Raw genomic sequence first — 27,277 nt, forward strand, 5'->3', positions numbered from 1 at the left:
TGGTTGATTAATGTGACAAGAGAAATTGAGGCCAGTGGAGACTTCAGGAAGGTACCAGAGAGAAACCACATGATCTATTGTAAACACAGACTACAACTGCCAAATTAAATTAGCACATGGGTGCTCTGCACTTTATCCCCTGGCTAAAGTTTCATTAGTAGAAAATGCCATCTTTCAGGTCTAACTCAACCTTACCTGTCTCATCTCATCAAAACATATTACACACATTTGGTCCCTGCAAAAAATATTTCCCTACTCCACAGGGTATGTGATGATGAAAATGTATACAGAAAGTTGCTAGAATCAACTAAAATTAGTGACTGCTTTGCTACCCTCACACCATGAAAATATTTAGGGTATACACAAATGATTGTGTTTGTGTATGACTTATTCTCTGGAAAAGATGGCTGGGATATATAAAAAGGTATTTTTAGCTCTTAGGGTTTTTTAGAGACTCAAAATTACTGTTTCTAACATGCTTTCAAGTCTGTGAATAGTTTAAAATTCAACTGAGATCATTTTAAAATCATAATTATTTAAATATTTATTAAGAACCATTGAATTCAAATAATTGTTTGAGTATATAAAAGATAAATTCACTGATACCAAAAAAAAAAAAAAAAAACAAAACCAAAGGGCAATTTAATGTATGTTAATCTTTTACTAATTTAGTAATCATACTAAAGCAAATCCCAAGTTCAACATAGTTATCCAAAATATCAATTTTCTATGAGTTCCAAATCCAAGAACAAGGTTTACAGCTTTTCCCTAATTCTTGCCTACTGAGTATTTGAACTGACCTTTTCCAATCATTCTACCTGTTTTGGGTTTTTTTTAACCTTTTACACATGATTCTGGAGCACAATCTCAAAAGAGATTACGTGTGTGTTCTCTGTTCTTTAGCCAGTTTTAACCACACAAATCACATTCTAATTCCTGCCCTCAAAACACGTCCTGATTGTTGCTGTGTCACTCATTAAGTCATCCAGGTTTGCCATCTGGGTGTCCATGCTCTCGAATTCTACGTATTAAATGACTGATTCCAAGTTAACAGGAGAGGTTGGTTCTCTCCCTTTGGCCTCCTTGATCTCTCCCTGTCTTTCTCTGGGAATGCTCATCCTGAGAGTTCTGCTTATTGCCCTTGTCTACACTCCTGAGGAAGGGTGGTTTTTCCATTTACTACTTGTGGAACACTTTATTTAGTGGAGGGTAAGCTTGTGATTATAAAGTAAATTGAAAGTATGTCATTGCAAAAACTAAAAGAAAAATAAGAAAAGAAGGAGAATTGAAGGTGGGAGCGAGGGGAGTGTGGGAAGTATCAGTATGTTCTTAAAACTGTATATATGAAAACCATGGAATTTTTTCCCTTAATATCAATAAAAAAAGTGGAAAGAAAAACAATGCAATTTCTTCATCTAACTTTTCAATTGAGTCAACTTGGGGAGCAGTCTGAATATTTTGATGTAGTGTTGTTGTGCTTACATAATTGACCTTACTCTGAAATGGATATATTTTTATAAGCGGGTTGGCCACCCTAACTAATAATTCAATTTTACTGTCATACCTTGCACAATCATCTCATGAACTCAGGGCAAGGAAAAAAAAATCTGGTGGATCTTTCATGATGAACATTAGAATACAGGCCTCATTTTTCACATGAAAGCACAGCTCTGTGTAATGGCTCCTGGTATCACAGAAGTATTCTATTAAAATATTTTCCATGAAATACTTTTCAGTAAAAACATAAATGAAGAAGACTAAATGAGTTATTAGACCTACATCTGTGGGAGGCAAGCATTTTTAACAACACAGCAGCTGCACTTTAGAATCCAACCACGTGACTATTTTGACTGATAGTCCAAATACACACTTTAATTTAGCAAAAAAGAAAAACAGTAAGGCAAGCTTGTTGCTGTATCTTTTACTACAAAAGTTTCACTACCATGTGTTTGCTAGCTCTGGGAGGTTGTCAAAGTCAAGCTATTTAGGATGAGGGTTGAGTTTGCAAGTGTACATTCTGTCACAGTTAATTATAATGCTTAAAAATATGCTAATCTTTTATTTCTTGCTTCTTTTTTTTCTCACATATGTTTTTGGTGATTTAACACAAGCTGCGTTATCTGACTGAATCACTCCTGTATTATCAATGTATATTTGATACCTCTTTTCTCAATTTTAATTGGCCTGACAGCGCCACTTTAAAGGCATGATTTTTCTGAAATTTTTTTCTTAGGGATTAATGAAATCTCAAGAAGTACAAATGCAACCTACTTTTCATAAATTGGGCCACTGTCTTATGTCTTACTATTAGTCTTTAAACACACTTTAGTTAATCATATAAGAAGAATTTTAACTGAATTGATTTCATAAACATCTGCATTACACATTGTATAGTACAGGTATATAATGAATAGGTGAAATTTAAAAGAGTCTTACTGGACACTAACTTTCTACTTGGAACTGCAGGCATTGTCATCCCTCCTGTTCCACACTGTGTTACTGCCACCCTGTGGAACAGTCAATGAACTAACTCTAAAATTCCAGATGCCAACGTCCAGAATTGCTGATCCCCCTGTTTTCCACTTCTGTAAATGTACAGTTCTTAGTTTTGAAAAACATGGAAAAATAAAGTGACTCCTTAAAATGCATCCAATTTAAAACATAAGGTACATTAAGTTCTCATAAATATGTATTTGAAGTATTCATTTCTTACCAGTGTGTTTGTAGGATTTTATATAAAATTAAAACAATTTAAACTATATAAGATAGCTCCAGTGTCAGGTATTGTGGTGCAGCAGGTTAAAACATCATTTGAGATGCCTACATTCCATATCAAAGTACTTGGTTCACTGGGGTCGGCACTGTGGCGCAGCAGGTTAAAGCCCTGGCCTGAAGCGCCAGCATCCCATTTGGGTGCCCGTTCTAGTCCCGGCTGCTCCTCTTAATCCAGCTCTCTGCTATGGCCTGGATAGCAGTAGAAGATGGCCCAAGTCCTTGGGCCCCTGCACCCACATGGAAGACCTGGAAGAGGCTCCTGGCTCCTGGCTTCGGAACAGTTCAGCTCTGGCCGTTGTGGCCATCTGGGGAGTGAACCAACAGATGGAGGACCTCTCTTTCTGTCTCTACCTCTCTCTGTAACTCTTTCAAATAAATAAAATAATTCTTTTTAAAAAAAGTACTTGGTTCACACCTCCACGTCTGATCCAGCTTCCTGCTAATGCATACACTGGGAGGCAGTGGATGATGGCTCCAAGTACTTGAGTCTCTGCCACCCATGGAGGAGATCTAGATGGATTGCAGTCTCCTGGCTTGCACCTGGTCCAGCCCTGGCTCTTGTGGGTATTTGGGGAGTGAACGAGCAGATAGAAGATCTTTTCCCTCTCTCTCTCTGCCACTCTGTCATTCAAATTAATATTTTATAAAAAAAAATAGCTACAGATATTTAATATGTAATCAGACAAGCTAAATATTTCATCTAAAGTCTTAATTAAGCAAATTCCTCAGATCAGGCCAAGACTACATACAGGCAAAGTTAACTTCCACGGGGGGAATTCTCCTCCACTTGTGTGGCACAGTGCATTTATAATCATACCATTCGATTCATGGAACAGAGACACAGTGGAAATTTTCTGTTCTAGTTCCTAGAAAGCTAGCTACATGTTTCTCAGTTAGGGTGTGTGACTTTCCGGTGGGCTCTGCTGTGAAAACGTTTGCTTCTATGAGGTTTGCAGCATAGGAACACACGAGATACACACTCAAAATCAGCTTTGACAAATGTTTTTCAGAATGCTGGAGTGCAGGTCTTTGACAGAAAGAACACGGGTGGCTGGCGCTGAAGAAACATTGGATTAGGTTAAAACAGTTCCAAGACTGTACAACGTGGCATCTATTGTAGTGACTTACACACAATCGAAATGCATGCTTGCTTATTAAATGACAGAAGTGAAGTCTCGTGAGTGGTCTCTACTCCGTGCCTGAGGGACTGCAGTAAGACAAGATTTGGGGTCATCCAGCGCATGGGTCAGTTCCTTGTAACGTGGGAAGAACAGAGCCAAAACTGGCCCAGCAGCTATCTCTTATTTTGTAATTTGGGTTATTTCGTTCTATTTATATGGCATGGTAAACTTCTATCCTTTAAATATTATGTAGACATAATAACTGTTCCTGAACAAAATTTTTTAGGTAGCATAAAATATTCTTAATAGACTTATACCATTTATGTGCTGTGTTACACTAAGAGAAATAAAAGAATTCTTGTTATTCTTGAGGCATGCTTAGTTCTATAAGCATAAATGCAGTAGTAATCTGAAGAGCATATTCAATAAGATTAAATCTGTAAGTTAAAAATTGGTCTTTATTATTTGTTGTAAACTTACATAGCTTTAACTTCATTTGTTTCAAAAATAATTTTTCCCTGAGCAGAGTTTTATAATTCCAATAACTTTGCTTGATACAACATTCCTAACCTACTTGATTCAAGAAACTGCTTAATTATCAGCAAATTTCGTTACTTAAAATGTTAATACTGCTTTGTTGCCTATAATAGAACACAGATTTAAAACTTAAATCCCACATTTCTGACTTTTGCTAATCTGTTTTCTATTTTGTTTTGTTTGTTGAAAATTCAAATACTTGTCTTCAATTAAGAATCTTCTAAAGACACAAGGTCAACCTATTTTAAAAAGCCATAAGAACTTCTGGTTTCCCAGCAGAATCTGGTTACTGGAAACTGTCACCTCAACACTTATCAGTTACCCAGAGTTCAAGTTTAATTTATAATAGGCAAATCTCCAAAGTATAATGGAAATGAGTCTATGAAGAAAGGAAGCCAATAAAATAAAAATAAAAACTTCAGCTATCGAAACATGTCAGAAAAATTATGTCAGAGATGGGTTTTATTAATCTACTCTGTGTACTAAAATTTTTGGCATCGTGCCTATGAAAATACTAGATTGGGCTGAATATTTTAGGGTAAAAATCTACAGTGGTTACCAGAATTCACAAATACACCCGAATCTGGAGCACGTGAGTAGACCTCACCTTTAGTTTACAATATTATGCAACACAAACAAAAGTCTGCAAACCCAGCTTTCATAGTTATTCTATTATTCTATATAAAGTCCAAGAGTCTGAAAGCTAGTTGCAACTGGCAAAATTTTGAAAAATCCATCTTGGGCTGTTCAGGCTCTGAGGAGCAAGAGCCTTTGGTGAAAACTCTGGCCAGAGGACTTGAAGGAAGGTTCCAGGAAGGCAAATGATAATTAAGATAGCCACTAGGAGGAAGAAAGGGACAACCAGTGAGGGGCACTCCATGTAGGGTTATTGAAATTCCTGTTTCTGCCACCTGGTAGCTGTCAGAGTTTCAATGAATTGTTGTTTTCCAGTTTAGGATTTCTAATTTCCAAACTGGGGGTTGATGGTGATAATAATTATTATTACTTCAGGTATAAATGAACTAAGAAATGTAAAGCACTTTTATATGGGAAATTATCAGTTCAACAAATATTAGCCATGGTAGAAAAGATGATAATGATAATTAGTACCACCATTTCATGAGTTAGCATTTTCCACTGGTGGTCCACTAACAGCCTTTCTTGGCTCACAAAGAATTGAAAATAACTCCAAATAAAGCCATTCTAGAGGAGCAAATTGAACTCACTTTAATGATCTTCAGCTAAAAGCTGTAATAAAAAAGGTTCAATATTATCATAATGAAGTAGGCAGGCAAATAGGTTAAAATTGATTAGGTTTGTGAGCTGGAAAACCACGCCTTCACCACACCCCTGTGTGACCTTAAGCCCTACCTGATACCTTCGCCACACCCCTGTGTGAGCTCATCCCTCTAACTGGCCACACCTGAGTTCCCACCAGCCAATCAGGTTAATTAACCACTCCCCTTTGAAAGTGGGTTAAAAGCCTGGGACATGGTTTGTCCCACCCTTCTCTTCTTCCCTGGCCTCTTGCCAGGAGGGGGCTTGCTGTAGCCCTGTGCCTCCTGGCCTAGATTCTCTTCCATGTGGCTGGTTCCTGGTGCTCGGTATGAACCCAGATTTACCTCTCTCTCTTAATAAAGCTCTCACTCTTCTACGCCTCTTTCTCACTAAATAAAGGCTTAAAATGTACCATGCTGCCTCGTTTATCTGTGCGCTGGTATTTAGAATTCTCTAAATATTAGGCAAGAATCCTCTTGGGTTTATTAATATTGGGGATTTATTAATAAGCATATGGTGAAATCGTATGACACCCCAAATTCTGGTAGCACATGTGGCACTCCAGATAGCACTTCTGGGAAATTTTAAGGGGACACATTTTTGTGTAAATTTTAAAGGGTCATGTCCGATTTCAATAATGCCAATGGGTTCTTACAGAACACATGAAATTTTGCAGGGTCTGACTGAGGCAGGATGTCATCAATTATTTGTTGCCTTTGCTCACAAAACAGCTGTTTAAGAAGGAAAACAAAATGCAGCAGTCACAGAAGTTGGGGAGCAGGATCTTAAGTGATGAAGCTGATGTTACTTCCTATCCATGTCTTAGGTCTGGGTGGAAAGCACGAGATGACAGTGGTGTTTCTAATTTAGTAGTGATGCTTATGAAGTGCCTCACATTATCAGATTACAGGGCAGTGGTTTTACGTTCCGTTTCCTTCTGTCCACATAGTAGCACAGTAGTCCCTCCCCTCAGGGCTTCACTTTCTGTGGTTGCACTTATCTGTGATCAACTGTCACAGAGAACTACTAATATTTTTTAAGGTTTTATTTATTTGAGAGGTAGAGTTACAGACAGAAAGAGGGAGAGACAGAGAAAAGTCTTCATCTGCTGGTTCATTTTCCAAATGGCTGCAAAGGGAGGAGCTGGGCCAATCTGAAGCCAGAAGCCAGGAGCTTCTCCAAGGTCTCCCACATGGGTGCAGGGGCCCTAGCCCTTGGGCCATCTTCCACTGCTTTCCCAGGTGTGCTAGCAGGGAGCTGGATCATAAGAGGAGCAACTGGACATGAACCAGCGTTGCAGGCAGAGGCTTAACCTAACATGCCAGAGCGCTAGCCCCCAAAACTATTAATATTTAATATTTGCCCTCTTTTGAGATCCATTCACATCATTTTATTATACTCTGGTGGAAAATATGTTATTAATTACCCTATCGATGATTAATCTCTTGCTGTGCCTAATTTTTAAAGTAGACTTCATCACAGATATGTTACAGAGGAAATAAATGTAATATACATAGGGCTTGGTACTGTCTGTGGTTTCAGGTATCCACCGGGGTTCTTGGAACACATCTCCACAGATATGGGTTGGGGGGGGGGGGAGGCTTTGGTCCTTGATGAGCGATGGATAAGCCATGAGAACACTGTATTTCTAGGCACCTTGTAGCTCTGTAAGGAGTATGATCAGCTGAGAAGTCAGAAGTGAAGGCACACGGTGGGTACTTCAGATGTCCTCCTTGAGTAGCACCGCATACTTCACTGACACTGCTAAGGAGAACACTTAAGAAGATGCATGTGTTGGATGGATGAGAGCAAAAGAAAAGATGCCATCCGTACAGTGGTCTGGTATGGAGACTTCACTCCGTTCTTCTAGATGGTGTAGGCAAGAGTGGAGCATCAACAAAGCTTTATTCAGTATTCTAATTAGAAGGGAAAACTGCTCTTTTTAGTGACTTCATTTCAAAAGAAAAACAAAGCTATTGAATTCTTTGGCATTTATATGGAATTATATTGAATATTTTATTGAGTATTATGTTGATTTTGAATATTAAATTTCTTTATAACGTACTCCTTGCAGTTTACCTTGAGAGCATATTTCCTACGTATTTCTTGGCATGGTCATGATATCCATAAACACTGAGCAACTGCTGTACATCCTTGAACCTAAGGATTCATGGGCATTTACAAACTCAAACAATCCCTGTATCACGGGGCTTGGAATTGATATAGACGTTCAAATTAAAATGTGACTAAGTCATGAAAATAATCAAAAAGGTTTATCCAAGGGAAAGAAACTAAGAAGAAACAAGGTGTTGAAATGAGAATGAGAAGGACTGTCTGGAGAACAGGGATCACTCTAGAGAGAGTATGTGGGGAAGACTTCTCTGGGAAGACACACTAGAGAAGCAGAGTTCCTTACATTTAAGGCAGCCACAGAAAAAGCAGAACATGGTACCTTTTCCACAAACAATGGGAAATACCAATTCTGGGTGGCACAAGTGCACCTAGAAATCATTTCAGGTATAAATGTTGCACTACGCACATTGCTTACCCCTCACTTTTCATTACTCTATAGACATTAAATTAAGGAGAGTTTAACATGTATGAAAGTAATATTCCTGAAAAACTGGAGAAATGCATCTGTTAAGATTTTCCTTAGCTTAGGGAATGAATTGTCAGCATTCACTTCATTCTAAGAGAATGAATGCAAATCCATACTGTCAAACACACATGTACAGACAATATGCCTTTTAGATGGATGATTTCTATTGTTTTCATCTCCACAACAACTTCAGCATTAATAATATATTTGGTTTTTATGAACAAAAGCATAGCCCTTTCTGATACTGAAAAAAATGGAAGTGTTGAAACTGACAAAGTATCTGAAATGAAAGCTTTTAGAAGCAGTGCATTTGTTAAGTAGGATTTCAATATTTTACAAGTTAAATATCATTCATTATGTTTAATCACTTCCTCCAAAGGCTTCACTCAGGCCGAATGGAGCAGCCAGGCAGAGACACAGTAGAGAATGCAATGAATTATTTTACCTTTACCTACCATATAGTGAAAAACTGACAACTTATATAAGACACATATGCATATTCAGCCATTTCTGATTTGGTTATAGATTATTTCTCTCTCCTTTGGATCTGGTACAAAGAAGTCAAATCTTTAAAAATAAATGCATTAGAAATAATGCGGGACCGGTGCTGTGGCGTAGTGGGTGAAGCCACCACCTGCAGTGCCGACATCCTATACGGGTGCTGGTTCTAGTCTCGGCTGCTTTACTTCTGATCCATCTCTCTGCTATGGCCTGGGAAAGCATCAGTAGATGGCCCAATTCCTTGGGCTGCTGCACCCGCATGGGAGACCTGGAGGAAGCTCCTGGCTCTTGGCTTCAGATCGGCCCAGCTCCAGCCATTGTGGCCATTTGGGGAGTAAACCAGCAAAAAGAAGACTTTCTCTCTCTCTGCTTCTGTAACTCCGATTTCAAATAAATAAATAAATCTTTAAAAGAAAGTTCATTTAAAAAATAATGCATTTCTCATCAAGGAATTACACCTTTAGCTACACATTATTTTGAAAATTATTCCTCATCTATCATACGCTTTTTGACCACTATTCTCATTCAACTTACTAGTTATTTTGAAATTTTTATTTTATTAATTTAGAATGTATATACATATTTTTATATTAATTCTGAGAATTAAACTAAGAAACAGAAAACTAATTTTTAGTTGACTGAGTAATCTCAAATGTGCATTGCTAACCGCTCCTCCAGCTATTCTACAGAAAATTCAATGTTTTCATGTTGCTGGTCCTGGAGATTATCTTTCAACTCTGCGTCTGGTTTCACTTTCCTTTATTCATTTGTTTGGGCTCTGTTAGAGCACATTTTCGTTTTGGCACCATTTTTAAGGAGGTCTTATACCCATGGGTGAGCTCTAAGGAATGGCACCGCTGCAGGTAAAGATTAGAATGTGGACATATTTTAATTTGGAACAGCTGTGTGAGAAGATTAACATGGATTCAGTTGTAAAGCTGAACCTATCTGTAATCAGGTAGATTAATTCCCAAGAGGAGGACATTCCACAAAACATCCCGTGTCTCAGGTCTTTGGGGTCTTGTTCCATGGTGCCACTTATCTGCAGTCTCATTCATCAGCTCTCAGGATGCACCGGCATCGTACTGACCTGGGTTGCTCTAAAGGAGTTCTGATTTGTCTGAATGAAAAATGAATATAAACGATGCATTCAGTAACCCCAGCAAGAGGCTTGAGCAGAAAGTGGGATTCACAGACATCTGCAGATCTTTTTGAAGAGCTCACTAAATTTTCCTTTACAGTTTGTAATTTTAATGTCTTTTTAAATTTGTATTTTATTGTAGTAAGAATGGTGAACATGAGATTTATCCTCGACACATTTTCAGAGCAGAATCTATCATGACTGACTACAAGGTTCCAGAGCAGATTTCTGGAGCACATTCATTGCACTGCACTGAAATCTGATTTCCACGGATGAGTAAATTTCCATTTCCGCCTCCTCAGCACCTGGAAACTACCAATTCACTCTTTGATTCTATGAATTTGACTATTTTAGATACCTCGTGTAAGTGGGAAACTTATTTCTGTTCTTTCTTTCTGTGATCGTTTATTTCACTTCGTGTCTTCAAGTTTCATCCATGTTGTTGTATAACCTTGAACTTACTTCTTTTCAAGGTTGACTAGTATTTCACTGTATGTGTTCATATTGCACTTTCTTTACTTATTCAAATTTCAATGGACAGTTAGGTTGTTCCCATTTGCAGCACTCTTCAAAGTGGCCCAGAATAAACAGGGGACTGCTCTTCAAGATCCTGATTTCTGTTCTTTACTGGATTAATACTCTGAGGTAAGACTGCTGGATTCTATGGTAGCTCTAGATTTAATTCTTTCAGGAGCCTCCATATTGTTTAAAATAGCAGCCGTGCCATTTTGACTTCCCTGGAGCAGTGTACCAAGGTGAAAATTTCTCCATATCCTTCCTAAACCCTTGTCTTTAGTTTCTTTCATAAGAGCCATGTTGACATGTTGAAGTAATATCTCACTGTGGCTTTGATTTGCATTTCCCTGATGATCAGTAATGCTGAAGTATTTTTTTTTAATTTATTTAATGAGCATAAATTTCCAAAGTACAGCTTATGGACCACAATAGCCTCCTCCCCCCACCCCGTGTCTTCCCTCCCATCCACAACGCTCCCCTCTCCCACTCCCTCTTCCCTTCCCCTTCACATCACAATTAATTTTCAATTATCTTTATATACAGAAGATCAATTTAACGTATGTTAAGTAAAGATTACCACATTTTGCTCCCACACAGAAACATAAAGTGTAAAATACTATTTGAGTACTAGTTATAGCATTAATTAAACACCTAAGAGTAATTGTGTATTAATTACAGAGCTCAACCAATAGTTTTAAGTAGAATATAAAATGCATCTTTTGCATTGTTGTGACTTCCACCCGACCTCCCTCCCTCCCGTGGCCCTCCCCTCACCCACTTCCTCTCCCCTCTCCCCCCTTCATCACGTTTCATTTTCAGTTACCTTCATATACCGAAGATCAATTTAGTATATACTAAGCAGGGATTTCAACAGGTTGCACTCACACAACCGAACCAGGTATAGGGTATTGTTCAACTAGTAGTGCTGTTTTTGAGTTTCATAGATAAACATATTAAGGACAGAGATCCTGCGAAGGGAGCATGTACCCAGTGACTCCCGTTGTTGATTTAACAATTGGCACTCTTATTTATGACGTCAGCAATCACCCGAGACTCTTGCTATGAGCTGTCTAGGCTATGGAGGCCCCTTGATTTCACCAACTCTGAATTTGTTTAGTCAAGGCCATATCACAGTGGAGGTTCCTTCCTCCCTTCAGAGAAAGGCGCCTCTCTCCTTGATGGCCTGATCCATGCTGAAGTATTTTTAAAAAAATATCTCTGGCCATTTGTACATCTTCTTAGGATAAATGAGTAGACAATCACTGGTCTATTTTTTTAATGGGGTTTTCTGTGCTATTGAGTTATTTAAGTTCCTATGTATTTTATATCTATCAATCCTTTATTAGATACATGACAGAGAGAGAGACACACAGAGAGAGAGAGAGAGAGAGAGAGAGACAGAGACAGAGAGAGCGATAGAAAAGACAAAGCTCTTCTATCCATTAGTCTATTCCACAAAAGCCCCCATGGTTGGGGCTGGTCCATTTTGAAGCCAGGAACCAGGAACTGACGAGTGGCAGGCAACCAAGTACTTCAGCCACTACCTGTTGCCTCCCATGGTGTGCATCAGCAGGAAGCTGGAATCGGAAGTGGAGTCAGAACTCAAGAACAGGCATTCTGATATGGGATGCGGGGGTCCCAAGCAACATCTTAACTGCTGTGCCCAATATCCACTCCTAGAGTTTTCTATGCTTAAGATAATGGCATCTTCAGAGGCAATTTCATTCTGCTACTAATTTATAGTTTCATTCCACTGTGGTCATTAAAGATACTTGATACGATGTGCATCTTCTTGAACTTGTTAATGCTTGTTTTGTGAACTGATATGTGATCCACCCTGCAGAACACTGCTCCACACCTGAGAAGAATGCCTTCTGCTTCTGAGGGGTGGAAGGCTCTGCATTTGTCTGCTAGTTCCAGAACTTAGAGCTGCTTTCTAAGTTCTGTCTTTCCTGACAGATGTTCTCTCTGGATATTCTATCAAATACTGAAAGTGGAGAATCGAAGTTTCCTACCATTATTTCATTGTTAGCTCTTCTTTCCTGAAGAGATAACATGGCAGTGTTAAAATTATTAGACTATTGGCCGGCGCCGCGGCTCACTAGGCTAATCCTCCGCCTTGCGGCGCTGGCACACCGGGTTCTAGTCCCGGTCAGGGCGCCGGATTCTGTCCCGGTTGCCCCTCTTCCAGGCCAGCTCTCTGCTGTGGCCAGGGAGTGCAGTGGAGGATGGCCCAAGTGCTTGGGCCCTGCACCCATATGGGAGACCAGGATAAGTACCTGGCTCCTGGTTTCGGATCAGCGCGGTGCGCCGGCTGTAGCGCGCCAGCCGCGGCGGCCATTGGAGGGTGAACCAATGGCAAAGGAAGACCTTTCTCCCTGTCTCTCTCTCCCACTGTCCACTCTGCCTGTCAAAAAAAAAATTATTAGACTACTTGAATAAAGAATACTCCTTTCCCCTTGGCCTATTGATAATTATGAATCTGTCCTATAATAAGACTCACATTTCCAACTTTTGCTAAAAGTACTTAATTTATTTTATAATTGAATGTGTGCTTTCAGCTGGCAGCTTAAATTCCACAAAACAATGGCCGGCGCCGCGGCTCACTAGGCTAATCCTCCGCCTGCGGCGCCGGCACACCGGGTTCTAGTCCTGGTCGGGGCGCCGGATTCTGTCCCGGTTGCCCCTCTTCCAGGCCAGTTCTCTGCTGTGGCCAGGGAGTGCAGTGGAGGATGGCCCAAGTACTTGGGCCCTGCACCCCATGGGAGACCAGGATAAGTACCTGGCTCCTGCCTTCAGATCAGCGCGGTGCGCAGGCCGCGGCGGCCATTGGAGGGTGAACCAATGGCAAAGGAAGACCTTTCTCTCTTTCTCTCTGTCTCTCTCTCTCACTGTCCACTCTGCCTGTCAAAAAAAAAAAAAATTCCACAAACAAGATACAGGTCCAGTATTATTGCACCTTGTGTCTGGGGAGACCCCATGTTATAGTGCAGAGTGAGGGACATGCAGGGCTCTGCACAGTGAGTTGTGGGACCTGAGGCCCAGCACATGAACAAGCCCGCAGCAGGAGCGATGTGCTAGAATGTTCCCCAGGTGTGAGGGTTTCCTTGGATTTTCAATGATGAGATGGAGTTACTCAACAAGGTGAAATGTGTACATTCTTACAATCACGCACCTGTACTTTCACACTGCTTTTCAGTCTGATGATTTCTTCAGTAGAAACATTGATAGAATCAAACTATCACTTGAAAAGTACTGACAATTTACCAACAGCTCGGTCTGTTATTCAAATGTTATAGCATATGAATGAAGTTGACATTTTGAGATTTCATTATTGTTTATCGTCCTTGTCTAACACTTTCAAGGAACAGTAGTTTTCTACTTACTACTCATTGAATTCTTTATTTAGTGGAGGGTTAAGCTTGTGATTATAAAGTAAATTGAAAGAACAATAAGAAAAGGAGGAGGAAGACAGATGGGAGTAAGGGAGGTGGGGGGGTAGAGTGGGAAGTATCACCATTTATGCTCTTAAAATTAAACATATGAAATACATGAAATTTGTTCCCTTTATATAAATTAAAAATATTTTAAATAAATAAAATCACCAAATGTTACAACAAAAGAAAAAAATAACTAAGACGTGCTTTAAATTGTATGATATAGCACAAGCAGTATATTAACAGTTGAGGAAAAAGATTTGCAGTTAACTTGAAGTCATATATCGATATGTACATGTTTCAATTACTTGATCATTTTCAAATACATACAGACTAAATGAACCTGAGTGTTTTAAAGTGTTTCAAACCTTTTGTCAACTCTGTATCCCAATATGAATAGTATTTTGTCTGCCAAACCAACTTTATTAATTCATGTTTTTCTCTCTTTATAGCACAGATAATCAACCCATGCGTGTTCCTCAAACACAAAACAACCCATCAGAACTAATGAAGGGACACATCTTTCCAAGTGGTACAGTCCAATCAAAACTAATAGAATGAGCAGTTTATCCCATAGAGGTTTTCTTGGGAACAGATGAATAATTTTAGGCAGAATTTTTGAAATTACAAGCAATAGTTTAAATTTATTGTTATATGTTATAAATGGAGCCTTGGTATTTTAATAGAACAGGTTGGGAACAATGTGAAGAGTTGGTAAGAAAGTTGAATAAGCTGGTGATAAGACTCTTAAAAGAAAAAAAAAAGAAAACAGCCTGAGTTTGATCAAAGCTGATACACTCCACAGTGACAACAGGTTCTCAGGGATCCCTCCCCAAGCATCCTTTTCCCGGCAGTAAAATAAGCATTAAAACAAACTCATTCCCACTCTAAAGCCCTGTTCTCATAATCTCCATGGCTTGTTGCAACAGCACTCTTAACACAGTATAAAAGGATTTGGTTTCAGTCTTTTCTTGAATCAGTTTTCAAGTAAGCATGTAGTTTTTCCTGTTATAAACTCTTTTTTTTGGTAAATCTACAAAATAATACATAGAGACTTTTCTGAAAACTTAGGAAATCTGAGTATTATCACAATCTTTAATAGTTACATTATGTAATATGTTTATCTTGGAGAAACTGAAATTGTTCCTATTTTTTCATTGTCGTCTGATTTCATTCTTTTAAAAAAATATTCCTTAAATCTGATTCTCTGTGTAAGAATCCAATAGGACTTACAGGTCCAAATATTTTGTGGTTCTGTAAATTCCATAAAAAATCCTATTTACTTTCTACTTCAGCTATTGTTGTATAATCCATGTTTCACAAGACTTTATAACTGGGGCACTAGTGTTTTTGATCAAAAATTATCCCCTCACCACCACTACCCATTATCTGTTACAAACCACCTAGATGAATATTAGAATTGAAACACAAAAATTTCACTCACTTTCTTGTCTTTATTGTATTTGGCAAATATCTCCTGGGCTCTCTCTTCTCCTCCGTCCGTGAACAACATGATAATCTTATTGCAGTTGGCTCTGGATACATTATACTGTTAAAGGAATAATAATAATCAGTACTATCATATCATCCATAATCACTGACACTGTCTATAAAGCAATATGCAAAGAGCATGAGCAGCTTGCGAGAAACGAGTAGAACTGCCAGTTAAATAAGTTCATTCTAAGAACCTGTTGTTAGCGCAGCCCCCACCCCACCCCACCCGCCCCGCTTCAAGGGCCTCCCCTCACAGCTCACTTCCTTGGGGTCTTTGATCCCATGTCACTCCATCAGTGAGACCTCTCCTACAAATAGCTTTTACATCGCACTCTCCCTCCAGACTGCAATCGTCAACACAGCGTTTCGGTCTCCTTAGATCCAGTCCATATTTTCTTCCTTCACTGCTGGCTCCCCCAGTGCAGTATACGCTCCACAGGGGCAGGACGTTTCATCTTTTCCTTCCAAGCTGTCTCCCTGCCTCACACATAATCATCTCTCAGTGACTCATTAATACATGGGTTTTAAACGAATCAATGGTTATGATGCCAACTGCATGTGCCTGCGATTTTATACCCCAAAGAAACAATACAAATTAAAAATGTGCATACCCTTTCATATATATTTTCAATTTATTTCTAAACATTTGTTCCCTTCGTGTTCATTCTATTTATTTGCTTTCTGTTTCCACAATGACAGCCCCTTAGGGACTCCCTAACACACGAGGCCTTTCCATTCTTTGGCCATTGCTGAAGCCTGTTCCCAGAATATCCTCCTAACCTCTCGCCTTCGCATCCTGAAAGGCTCAGCTCCAGCAATTAATCCTCCTAAACCTCAAGGGCTCCCAAAGACTTTGGACGTGAGAGATCGGTGGATTAGCACGGAAGGCCATGCAAATGAACAATTAATTTACAACACAGGACTTCTGTGAGGTCTGAAACAATGATCTTAGCCTTTCTTTGGCTGCAAAAAATGTGTTTGCTGAAATGTTGAGAATAAAAAATAAAAAATCACTGAGTTCTGAATGCTCAGCTACTTTGCAAATGTCAACTCTCTCGCTCAGTGCTGTCCAAAAGACAAAGAGTGTGAGCCTAAAATGTAATTTTAAATTTCCTCATAGTCCCCTTAGGGGGAGTAATAACAAATTATTCCTAACCATAAATTTCACTTAGCAGTCATCCAAAATGTTATCAATTCAACATGAAATCAACTTAAAAATTGTTATGATGTTATACATGATTTTTCCTTCGACGCCTTCAAACTTCTGTGTGTATTTTAATATTTGCAAACATTCTGATTCTGCACAACCACATGTCAAGGGCTTGGCACTCCCATGGGATTGTGGCTATCACGTGGGACAGCACAGTCTTGGTGTTAAAATGGCTAATATTTTTAAAGCACATGAATTCTCCTTTAGTGAACACTCATTGAAAGTCCACACTTTATCTTTTTCTTCAAAGAACATAAATCCCATTTTCTGTTGTAAAAAATAATGAAGATAACATTTTACCCTATTGATGAAAAGATTCTATATTTCATATTGGCTCACGCCTTATTGACTAGGTTGTTAGAACACTGGCAGTAAAAGCTTTCAATGAGGCGTTGTGAAAACACAAGTATTGATTAATACACCTTGGCACATTCAAGCACCATTCTTAAATTTGGACATAGCCAGTCTGAAAATTTGATTATACAAAAAGTTACATATTTATCATCAAAATACTTTTGTAAAGGATACCTGGAATCCCCTAACTAGAATCAATTCTATGATTAGTCCTTTTTATCTGCACTGACAAGCCAACAAATCAATATGTACCTAAAGGCCTGTTTTATAACAATGAGAAAGATTTTATCATAGGACATGGTTTTATTTTTTGAAATATTATAATTATGGAATTATATATATGAGGTATTATAATTATGGAATGCAAACATCCACATAAGCTAACACACTAGGTCTTGCTGATCATCTGTATACTTGTGTAAATAAAATGATAATAAGTTTACCCAGGAGAGATAGATGTTAGGATACAGAAAACTAGAGTATGGGAAAAGCTAAAAATTATTTTGCTTTCGTCATGATTCTCACTGTGTAGCCTTCTCAGATCTCAAGGTGCAGCAAAACATATCACAACAAGTTTTACTTGCAATTGTCCAAAGAATCATGCAGTCACAAACAATTAACCTAACTGGCTTTTAATCAATTAAAAGAACCTAATGTAGGGGTTGGCATTGTGGTACTACACGTTAAGCCACTGCCTGCAGCACTGGCATCCCATATGGGTGCCAGTTAGAGTCCTGGCCACTCCAGCTCCTATTCAGTTCACTGCTAATGTGCCTGGGAAAGCAGTGGAAGATGGCTCAAGTGCTTGGGCCCCTGCACCCATGTGGAAGAAGCTCCTGGCTCCTGGCTTCAGCCTGGCCCAACCCTAGCCATTGCAGCTATTTGCAGAGTGAACCAATGGATGGAAGATCATTCATACCTTCTCTCTTTCTCTTCTTCTCTATCCATAACTCTTCTTTTCAAATAAATAAAAGTTTTTTTTAAAAAGAACTTAGCTTAATAAAATTACAAGAAGTAGGTTGATATATGGTATTTTAAAAATGTATTTATTTATTTGAAAGACTGAGCAAGCTTCCATTCACTGGTTCATTCCTCATATGCCTCCAACAGCCCCAGCTGAAGCCAGGAGCTGGAAACTCAGTCTAGGTCTCCCTTGTGGCTAGCAGGAGCCCAGTTACTTAGCCGGTACCATTGTCTCCCAGGGTCTGTCTTGGTGGGGAGCTGGTGATGCACTGGAGCTGAGAATCAAACCCAACTACTTTGATGTAAGGATGAACATCTTCTAAGACTCATATCTCCATTCATTCTTTCCTGGGAGGGGCAGGCATTATAGTGTGGGAGGTTAGGCTGGGAGTGAGGATGCCTGCATCTGAAATCAGAGTGCCTGGGATTGAGACCAGCCTCCAGTTCTGACCCAGCTTCCTACTAATGGGTATTTTTGGGAGGCAGAAGACAATGGCTCAAGTACATAGCCCCTGTCACCTGTGTGGAGGAGCCAGATGGGGTCCCTGGTTTCTGACTTCAGTCTGGTCTAGCCCTAGGTATTGTGGGTATATGGGGAGTGAAGTAGCAGATCAAAATCTCTCTCTCTCTCTGTCACTGTTTTTCAAATATAAATCAATGCTAAAAAATAATTAAATGAAACTTGTTGTGGGGCTAAATGATAATTCTATTTTTCATTTGTGCCACTGATCTTAAAGACAAACTTTGCAAGGACAAAGGAGGAGCAGACACCGTAGTGTGTTATAGTAAAAGAACTAGCACAAAATGCTTCAGGGTTGAGTAAGATGAGCCCACAGCATTGCGGGGAATTATTTCAGTGGAAAATTTCCATCAATAGGGCAGATGTAGAAAGTAGAACCCATGAGACATACACAACTGGCATCGCTGACAACTGTGGAGAAGTGGCAGGAGAGGCAGACAGGAGTTAAGTCGTATTTGATCAACAGCCAGTAACGGACCTGGGAGTTAGCATGCCTCTGCAGTGAGGCTGCCTCGGAAATAGGACTGGGGCTCGTGATCATTTCACAACTGGAACTGGGCAGGAGGGAATGCGGTCAGGCAAACCAACCACGCCGAGAAGAAGAATTACAGTGCCAACAGGTAGAAAAACTCCATTACGGACTCGAGAAAAAAAGAACTTTTATTCCCTTTTTACAAAAAATAATTTCTATGCCTTTACTAGAGAATACATATACCTTAATCAAATAGCCTGATCTCACAGTTTTGAGTTTCCAATTTTTATTAACGAAGATACATTTTTAAAAAATATACTTATTTCACCACAGATGGCTGCCCTGGAAGACGGCAACGCTGCATGTCTCTGCTGTTCGGCCTCCTTACTCGTTTACTGAATGGTGTGTATGACACAGCAGGATCTCAGATCCCAACCCACGTATCGCAGCCACACCCAACGTACTGGAGCTTCAGCTGGTTCCTATCCCGTGTTCCCTCTCTCTGGGTCCCTATGTCCCCATCCAGCTACTAGTCCAGTTCAAAGGACTTGGGGCAACCTAAGCCCCTGCCCACACCATCCAATCAGCTACCCCTGTTGCCCTCCTTAGCATCTTTCCACTTCGGTCCCCACACGGGGCCTCCGTCATGGCTTCCTCACTTAGCAGCATCATTCTCACACTACGGATTATCTGTTTGCTCCTGAGCATTTTCCAGACTGACACCGTGTGGCCTTTCCATTTACATCACGACCCACGGCCCCACACAACACTGCTTATATCCCACACCTGCTGAACCACCCACCATGCTATAAATGCATCGGGCTGTCTCCTACGTCCATGCTTCATCCACTCTGTTCTTTGCAAGGATCTTTCCTCTCTCCTCTGCTATTTCTTCAAAAACCTCATTTTCTTTTCTTTTTTTTTAAAGATTTATTTATTTATTTGAAAGGCAGAGTTACAGAGAGGCAGAGGAAGAGGTAAAAGTAGAGGCAGAGAGAGAGAGAGAGAAAGATCTTCCATCTGCTGGTTCGTTGCCCAAAATGGCCAAAGCCAGGAGCCTGTAGCTTCTTCCAGGTCTCCCACGTGGATGCAAGGCCATCTACTGCTTTCCCAGGCCATAGCAGAAAACTGGATTGCCAGGACTTGAACCGGCACCTGTATGGGATGCCGGCACTTCAGGAGGCAGGTTTACAGACTAAGCCACAGAGCTGGCCCCTAAAAGTTTCATTTTAAGCAAATGGCCACACTTCTCCTACCTTCCCTGGGCAGGTGGAGCCCCTCTCCAGGGCTGTTCTAGCACACACTGTATGGCCCGCGTGGGCATTTGCTAGGGCGCTGTGGATGAGGTGCCCATGTGTTGTTCTGGACCTTCCTGAGAGCTTTGAAGGAGTTCACAATAAAATGGAGGACACGACCATTTGGAAACACTGGCCACAGTGTCAGCAACATGCTATACCTGGGTGCAGTGCAGCCCAGTGTCTGATGGTCTTAAGTTCAGATTCTGACAGGTGGTTCAGGGCCATCCTCACCAGGAAGGAATTTCCACTCTGGGGACTTGTCTTCCTGTTCACCTTAATACCTACCACATGCAGGCTGGCGCTATGGCATAGTAGGCATTATGCCTTTGCCTACAGAGTCAGCAAACCACATTAAAGCTGGTTCATGTCCTGGCTGCTCCTCTCCTGATGCAGCTCTGTGCCAATGGCCTGGAAAAGCAGTGGAAGACGGTCCAAATGCTTGGGCCCCTGCACCCATGTGAGAGACCCAGAAGAAGCTCCTGGCTTTGGATAGGCCTAGCTCCAGCAGTTGCAGCTATCTGGGGAGTGAACCAGTATAAGATCTCTCTCTTTGTCTCTCCCTCTCTGTTTGTAACTGCCTCTCAAATAAGTAAATGAATCTTTAACAAATTATATTTACCATTTGGACCTTTCTGTATATAAAGACCCAAACTGGAAGTTTAATTCTCAAATATTTCCAGAAACTAACTGGTGACTGACAGCACAAGTTTCCAGAAATATTACAATATAAATATTGTAGTAACTGAGATAAGAAAAAGCAATGACATTCTATATAGGTCAACTAACTCTCTGGGGCTCATTTGAAATCAAATGATTAGCTGATGCACAATTTTAAGACAGTTTTCAAAAATTAAGGAAATAAAAGATCTGAAAGAAAATTTACATTCTGTATAACATTTGAATTTTGGATTTAAAATTTTAAAAATTTAAATTTAAAAATTTCAAGAAAGACATCTACTTCCTAGACAAACCTTTTTCTTTTTTCCTAAGGAAATTAAAAACAGTCCTAGACAGTAGTATCTACCGGGATATTGAAATTCAATAATGAACCAAAAAAAAAAAAAAAAGCACAGAACTGATACTTACATTAAGCAGCTGCTCAAAAGCAAAACTAAAGCCCTTCTTATAATCTGTGATTCCTTTTGCTGTGATATTATTCACTGCATCTTTCAACACTTTCTTATTTCTTACATTTGCTTGGACAAGGTGCTGAAAGCAGCTTACATCCTGAGCATTGCTGTTAAACTGCAAGAGATTAAAAAAAAAAAGAAGATATGTAAGTGAACATGAAAATCAGCCAGCACGTTTTCATTGATTGTGCTTTATACTTTTCAATCCCACTGCATTGCCTTCTCTTTTAAGACAAGTGAGCAGATGGATAAAAAAGGTGCATGGAAGACCAAGTGGTAACCTTCTCCTATGTCTCTAACCCATCCAGTATCTGAGCCTGTCCCTTGCATTCTTAAAGTCTGGTTTCCTTCTTCATAAACTCAAGATGTGAGTTACATAAGGTGCCTGCCTTCCAGTTCTTAAATGCGATGAGCATGCAGACAAAAATCCAAAAGCAATGAAATAGATTTAGAATCCAGAAATAATATGAGAGGCCTGCCCAGGATTCAGGAAGAAGTTGAACATTTTCATTGCCTCTCCTCAAGAAAGACTGGTTGGAAAAAATAGTATACTGAATGACAAGGGGAGATGTTTAGACATTTTGATGGCTGAGTCTTTCCTTGGGTGCTAACACGGAAAAGCAACCTTTGCTCGACCTTACAGAGGATCACTCCAGAGACTGCAAAGAATGCAGGTAGCCACGCACACACAGCTCACTGAGTTCTTGCCACCAGTGACTAGGCTATGGGAGGAGAGAGCTACACTCCAAGACATCTGCCCCTAAACGAGTAATTTCACCAACTCCATAAAGAGTATTCACTCTGTAAGTTATAAAGTAATTCATTGATTATTTCAGAAAAGATAAGAATAGAAGTACTGCGAATCAATTCAGGATACTAAAATGAGTATGACCAACTCACCATGGATGGACTCTGTCATTTGTCTAAGTTCCTTGTCTAGACTGCCGTATCAGTAAAATGGGAATAGTAATAATAAAGATAAAAACTTGCAGAGGACTGGCCAAATAAAATGTTGAAGATACTCTCAGATCAAAAACACATAATTCAATGATTTTTATGGGTTAATCACAAGTGAATCCATATTCTTAGCAATATAATGCATTATTCTTTTTTTCTCTGAAGATCACAAAGCTTAATTCTAAGATTCCCTGCACAACTCATCAATCTATTAAGTGAACATGTAGTAGCAGCCTTTTGTATGCCAAGAATCTGGCAGGTGACAAGTTTATGCTTCCAGACATGAAGTAAAATATTCATGCATACACAGGGGTACTCACATATGCCACATACAAGGGGACTTCAAAAAGTTCATGGAAAATTGAATGAGAAGGTAATACCTACGTTTTATGGATTTTCTGGCGCCTCCTGGTGTGTGTGTTTGGGAGTAAATACTGATATGGTTCTTGCTATGTGCTGAGTTTACTACATACTTTACAAACATTCATCATTTCCTCTTTGAAATGTTGCGTAAAACAATCATGATCACTATCCTTATTTTACCCTCAGGCACACTGAGACACAGAGAGGTCACATAACTTGTCCCCAGTCACAAGGCTAATGAAAGACAGAGGCTCAGGGTCCAAAGCTGCACTGTGGCGCACAGCCCGTGGCTGTAGCTGCCCCCACATTGTTCCCAGTATGGTATGACAATCTATGATTCACTCGACATAAAGCAATGTGAAATTGTGCTCCAGACCACACTCTCAGAGGAGAGGTTCTAACTCACACGCTGAGCATTTGGGGAAATTCTCCTGAGAAATGGCATTTCCTGTGTGGGTTCAGAGAAATGACCCAGAGAAAAAGACACAGAAAGAAGAGCCCAGGCAAATGACCTGTGCAAAGGCCCTGGTGGGTATATGCTGGAGAAGAGGAAGTCTTTCAAGGAGATCAAGAGCGCCATTCAATTGCATATGAGGACAAATAAAACAAAATGAGTTGAGAGACAGAGCCCAGAGTGAGAGAGCATGAGAGAGGAGCTAAATCACACCAGGTGTATGGGAAATGCCGAGGAAGTAGCATTTTTGCTGTTGACTGGAAAGTCGTTCAAGATTTTAAGCCAAATGCAAGATGATTTAATCTAAAACTGTAAGTGTCCCCCCTAACTGCTATGTGGGAAATGGATTTAAAGTGAGCAAAATTCAGAGGAGGAAGACCATTAGGAAGCTGGTTGAAAATACACTGAATGCGGTGTGAATCACTGAGTGACAAGGGACTAGGTGGTGGGCAGCGCATCGGATTAGCCCCCTTTCTGCCTTGCCTGTTTGAGCATCAGTACAATTTGAAATGGTTGGTGGCTGAGGCTGTGAGGGACTCTGGAAAGGCCAAGACAAGGATGCTCTCTGGGGAAGCCAGCCATATTCACCCACACCTGAGATCTACGATGTCCAGCTGTGGACGCGTGGGCACAACCGCCGCTGTGCCAGCACAGCCATGCTGGAGCACCAGCCCGCAAGGGCACTTAAACCGGCAGAAAGTACAGCCGAAGACTGAAAGGTCAAGGGCACTGTCACACTCACCCCTGGTCACTCCCGACTTGCTGTGTGTGGAGATGCAGCACTGGACCATGTTCACGGGAGGTGGGTCATCCACCCCCCACACCCCCACCCAAAGCTGTGATGATAAGAAAGGCAACGAAGGCGGGCTGAAGGATGTCTGGCTTCTTTGTTTCCTCGGGACTCCAACCACTCAACCAACAGGGCAGTGTTGGGGATTCCAGTAGACTGTGTCTCTGTCAAAAACACAGTTCTGCCTTGCTTTCCAACCAACCATGTTTCTGCATTGGAGTCTTAGCTATGTCTAAGTGTAATGGTGGCTTCAAACAAGCTATTCTTCTGAAGTACGAGAGAGAGAGGCGGGGAGGGGGGGGAATCTTTCATTTACTGGTTCACTCCCGAAATGGCTGCAATGACCAGAGCTCAGCCAGGCCAAAACCAGGAGCCAGGAACTCCATCTGGGTCTCTCACATGAGTGGCAGAGACCCAAGAACTTGGGTTATCCTCCAATTCCTTCCCATGCATATTAGCAGGGAGCTGTATCGGAATCAGAACAGCCAGGACTCAAACTGATGCCCATATAGGATGCTGGTACCATAAGCGGTGGCTCAATCCACTGTGCTACAATGCCAACCTGAGTTGAGTTTTTAAAAAACTGTTTGGATTTTAATTGTGATGCAGAAGTTACAGCACCATTTGGTTTTGCACAGACAATATTTCCACTAAGATGGATAAGTTTATATTTTGAACTAGAGAATATAGGGAAAAAGAAAAGAGAGAGGAAGAAAAGAGAGAGGGAGGGAGGGAGAGAGGGAGAAAGAGACAGCAAGAGAGAGACAATATATAGGAGCATATTTCAAAAAAGTCATGGAAATGGAATTTAAAAATGTTTATATAAGGACTATTCAAAAATGCATGAAAATGGCATATTATGGGACTGGCACTAGCCCAGTGTTTAACCAACCAGCTATGATGCCTGCGTCTCATCTTCATACCTGGCTACAGCTCCCAACTCCAGCTTCCTGCTAATGTGGACTCTGGAAGCAGCAGCAACGGCCCAAAGAGTTGAGTTCCTGACACACACATGGCAGACCTGGATTGAGTTTGTGGCTCTAGCTTTACCCTTCCCTCACCTAGGCTGTTGTGGATATTTGGAGAGTGAACCAGCAGACGGGATAGATCTAGCTCATATTCTCTAATAAATCATTTTAAAATAAATATTATGAAAAATTTGTGCATGTATTTCAAGGTTTTTTTTTTTACACCAAGATAAACTTATCTTTTAATTTCATTTTTTCATACACATTCTGAAGCACCTGGGTAGTGGCTTTGTTATTCGTGGGGATGGCCAGAAAAGGGAGGATTCAAGACATGTTTTTGAGAAAGAAACGATAAGGTGCAGAGATGGACTTACTATGTGACTGAGTAACACAGTAGGTATCTTGAATAACTGCCAGGCATCTGCCATGGGTACCGGGGTGGCTGGAGGACTTGGGGAATGCCTGGTTTCTGGAATATTCAGGAATAGGGAAGAGAGAGTTCAGCTGAGGGTAAGATTTCAATATATTCAGGATACACAAGTGGAGATGTCAACAAAAGATGACATTTCAAGTGTGAATCTCAAAAGAGGTTTTGATGGAAGGTTTAAAAGCAGAACAGAAATCTTCACCCTGGAAATCTGGTTGAAAGTCATGTGGATTAAAGGTGGAGTAGGCAGCGGTACAGGAGAAAACCAAGTAAAGGGCACGTTCCTGTGGAGATGGGAGGGGAAGCAGGGGACTGGACTATACAGGATGATGAGAGGGGGAAGTGTCTCAGGGGACAGACAGGGTATCTCAGAGACGGAAACTGAGGACTAAACTCTGCCCACCTAACTCATATACATTACACAGGCTGGGTGGCTAAGCCATCACTCGTGATGCTGGAATCCATATGGGAGTGCCAGGTGGAGTCCCAGCTGCTCCACTTCTAAACCAGCTCCCTGTGAATGCACCTGGGAAGGCAGCAGATGCCCCAGGTACTTGGGTCCCTGCCAGATGGAGTCCCCGGTTCCTAGCTTTGGTCTACCCAAGCCCTGGCTGCTGTGGCCATTTTAGGAGTGAACCAGTTGCTAGGAGATCTCCTTCTCTTTCCCTTTCTCTTTGTTGTTCTACTTTCAAATAAATAAGCACACACACACACACATAGAAGGGAGGTGACAGAAGGTCTGTAGAGAATGGAGACAAACAGTACATAAAGTATACGGCACAGACATAAAGTATTGTGCATGCAGGTGTAAAGTGTCAAGACAGTTTACAAGTTTACAGGACAAGACCTGTCTCATTTTTAGTTTGAGCTCCACTTTCAGGCATTTCTCATGAATGAGAAAGTCCCAACATACTTATTGACTGATTTCTATACATTCGAATGTTAAAAAGTTAACTTGCCCGCGTCTAAATGAACAGTGCCACTGCCTGTTTCATCACTTTCCCCTTCTTTGAGAATTTGATATAACCTTCTTGTACATGCTCCATTTTGAAACTACAATGTGAATTCCCCTGAAAGTTACAGAAAATAGGTGTCCAATATATGAATAGTATAATATCTGACGTTAGTAGAAATGCTTACAAGGGATTTTACTTGCTGATCTACTTAAACCATGGATCATCATAAAGGTACGAGTTACTCAGGAGGTGAGAGTTGAATGGTGTGTTGCCCTGAGTCTTGTTGGGGGCCTTGACATGCTTTTAATATAGAAAAGTGAAGCATCTCATTAAGCCACTTTAACTGGTGAAATGCAAATTCATTACATACAAATTTAGTGGCATATAATAGAAATACTACAATTGCACTTGTGATAAAACTCGTAAATAATGCAGAGAAAGGAATCGCATACCAACTGTTCCTCCCTGTAGCAAATCTTATTGGGAAAGTCGTGAGAAGTTTTAAAAGCTTGCAATTGTACAAACATGTCCTCCACAGGCAACCTGGATGTATCTCCTTTCAGAACATAAATACGTTCATATTAATAAAGACACATCACCTATCTATGTCTATATGGAAATATAAAATTTCATTTTCACCAACTGAAATTGCAGCTGTTAGTAACAAGAGCCTACATATATATTTAAAATCACATATCAAGGGGCTAGCGCCATGTCGTAGCAGGTCAGCATCCCCTGTGGGTGCTGGTTCGAGTCCCACCTGCTCCACTTCCCATGCAGTTCTCTGCTATTGCCTAGGAAAGCAGTGCAAGTTGGCCCAAGTGCTTGGGCCCCTACACCGCGTGGGAGACCTGGAAGAAGCTCCTGGCTCCTGGATTCAGACTGGCGCAGCTCTGGTCATTGCAGCCATCTGGGGAGTGAACCAGTGAATGGAAGATCGATTGATCTCGCTCTCTCTCTCTCTCTCTGCCTCTCTGTAACTCTGCCTTTCAAATAAAAAAAAAAATCTTGAAAAA

The 27,277-nt window shown here is 40.6% G+C and overlaps 1 protein-coding gene across 7 annotated transcripts in view; it reads right to left on the bottom strand.

Moving 5' to 3' along the window:
* CACNA2D1 (calcium voltage-gated channel auxiliary subunit alpha2delta 1) overlaps positions 1 to 27,277 on the bottom strand; it is a 516,209-nt gene that overhangs the window by 57,994 nt on the left and 430,938 nt on the right. For all 7 annotated transcript variants that reach the window (XM_070069807.2, XM_070069805.2, XM_070069806.2 and 4 more), the window contains 2 exon segments: positions 21,303 to 21,461; positions 15,350 to 15,454 (listed from right to left, as the gene is read on the bottom strand). In XM_070069807.2, coding sequence (XP_069925908.1) covers positions 15,350 to 15,454; positions 21,303 to 21,461 — 264 coding nt within the window.

This window comes from Oryctolagus cuniculus, chromosome 3 (assembly GCF_051225735.1).
Source record: "Oryctolagus cuniculus isolate XC-2025 breed Fujian yellow rabbit chromosome 3, ASM5122573v1, whole genome shotgun sequence".
Lineage (NCBI taxonomy): Eukaryota > Metazoa > Chordata > Mammalia > Lagomorpha > Leporidae > Oryctolagus > Oryctolagus cuniculus.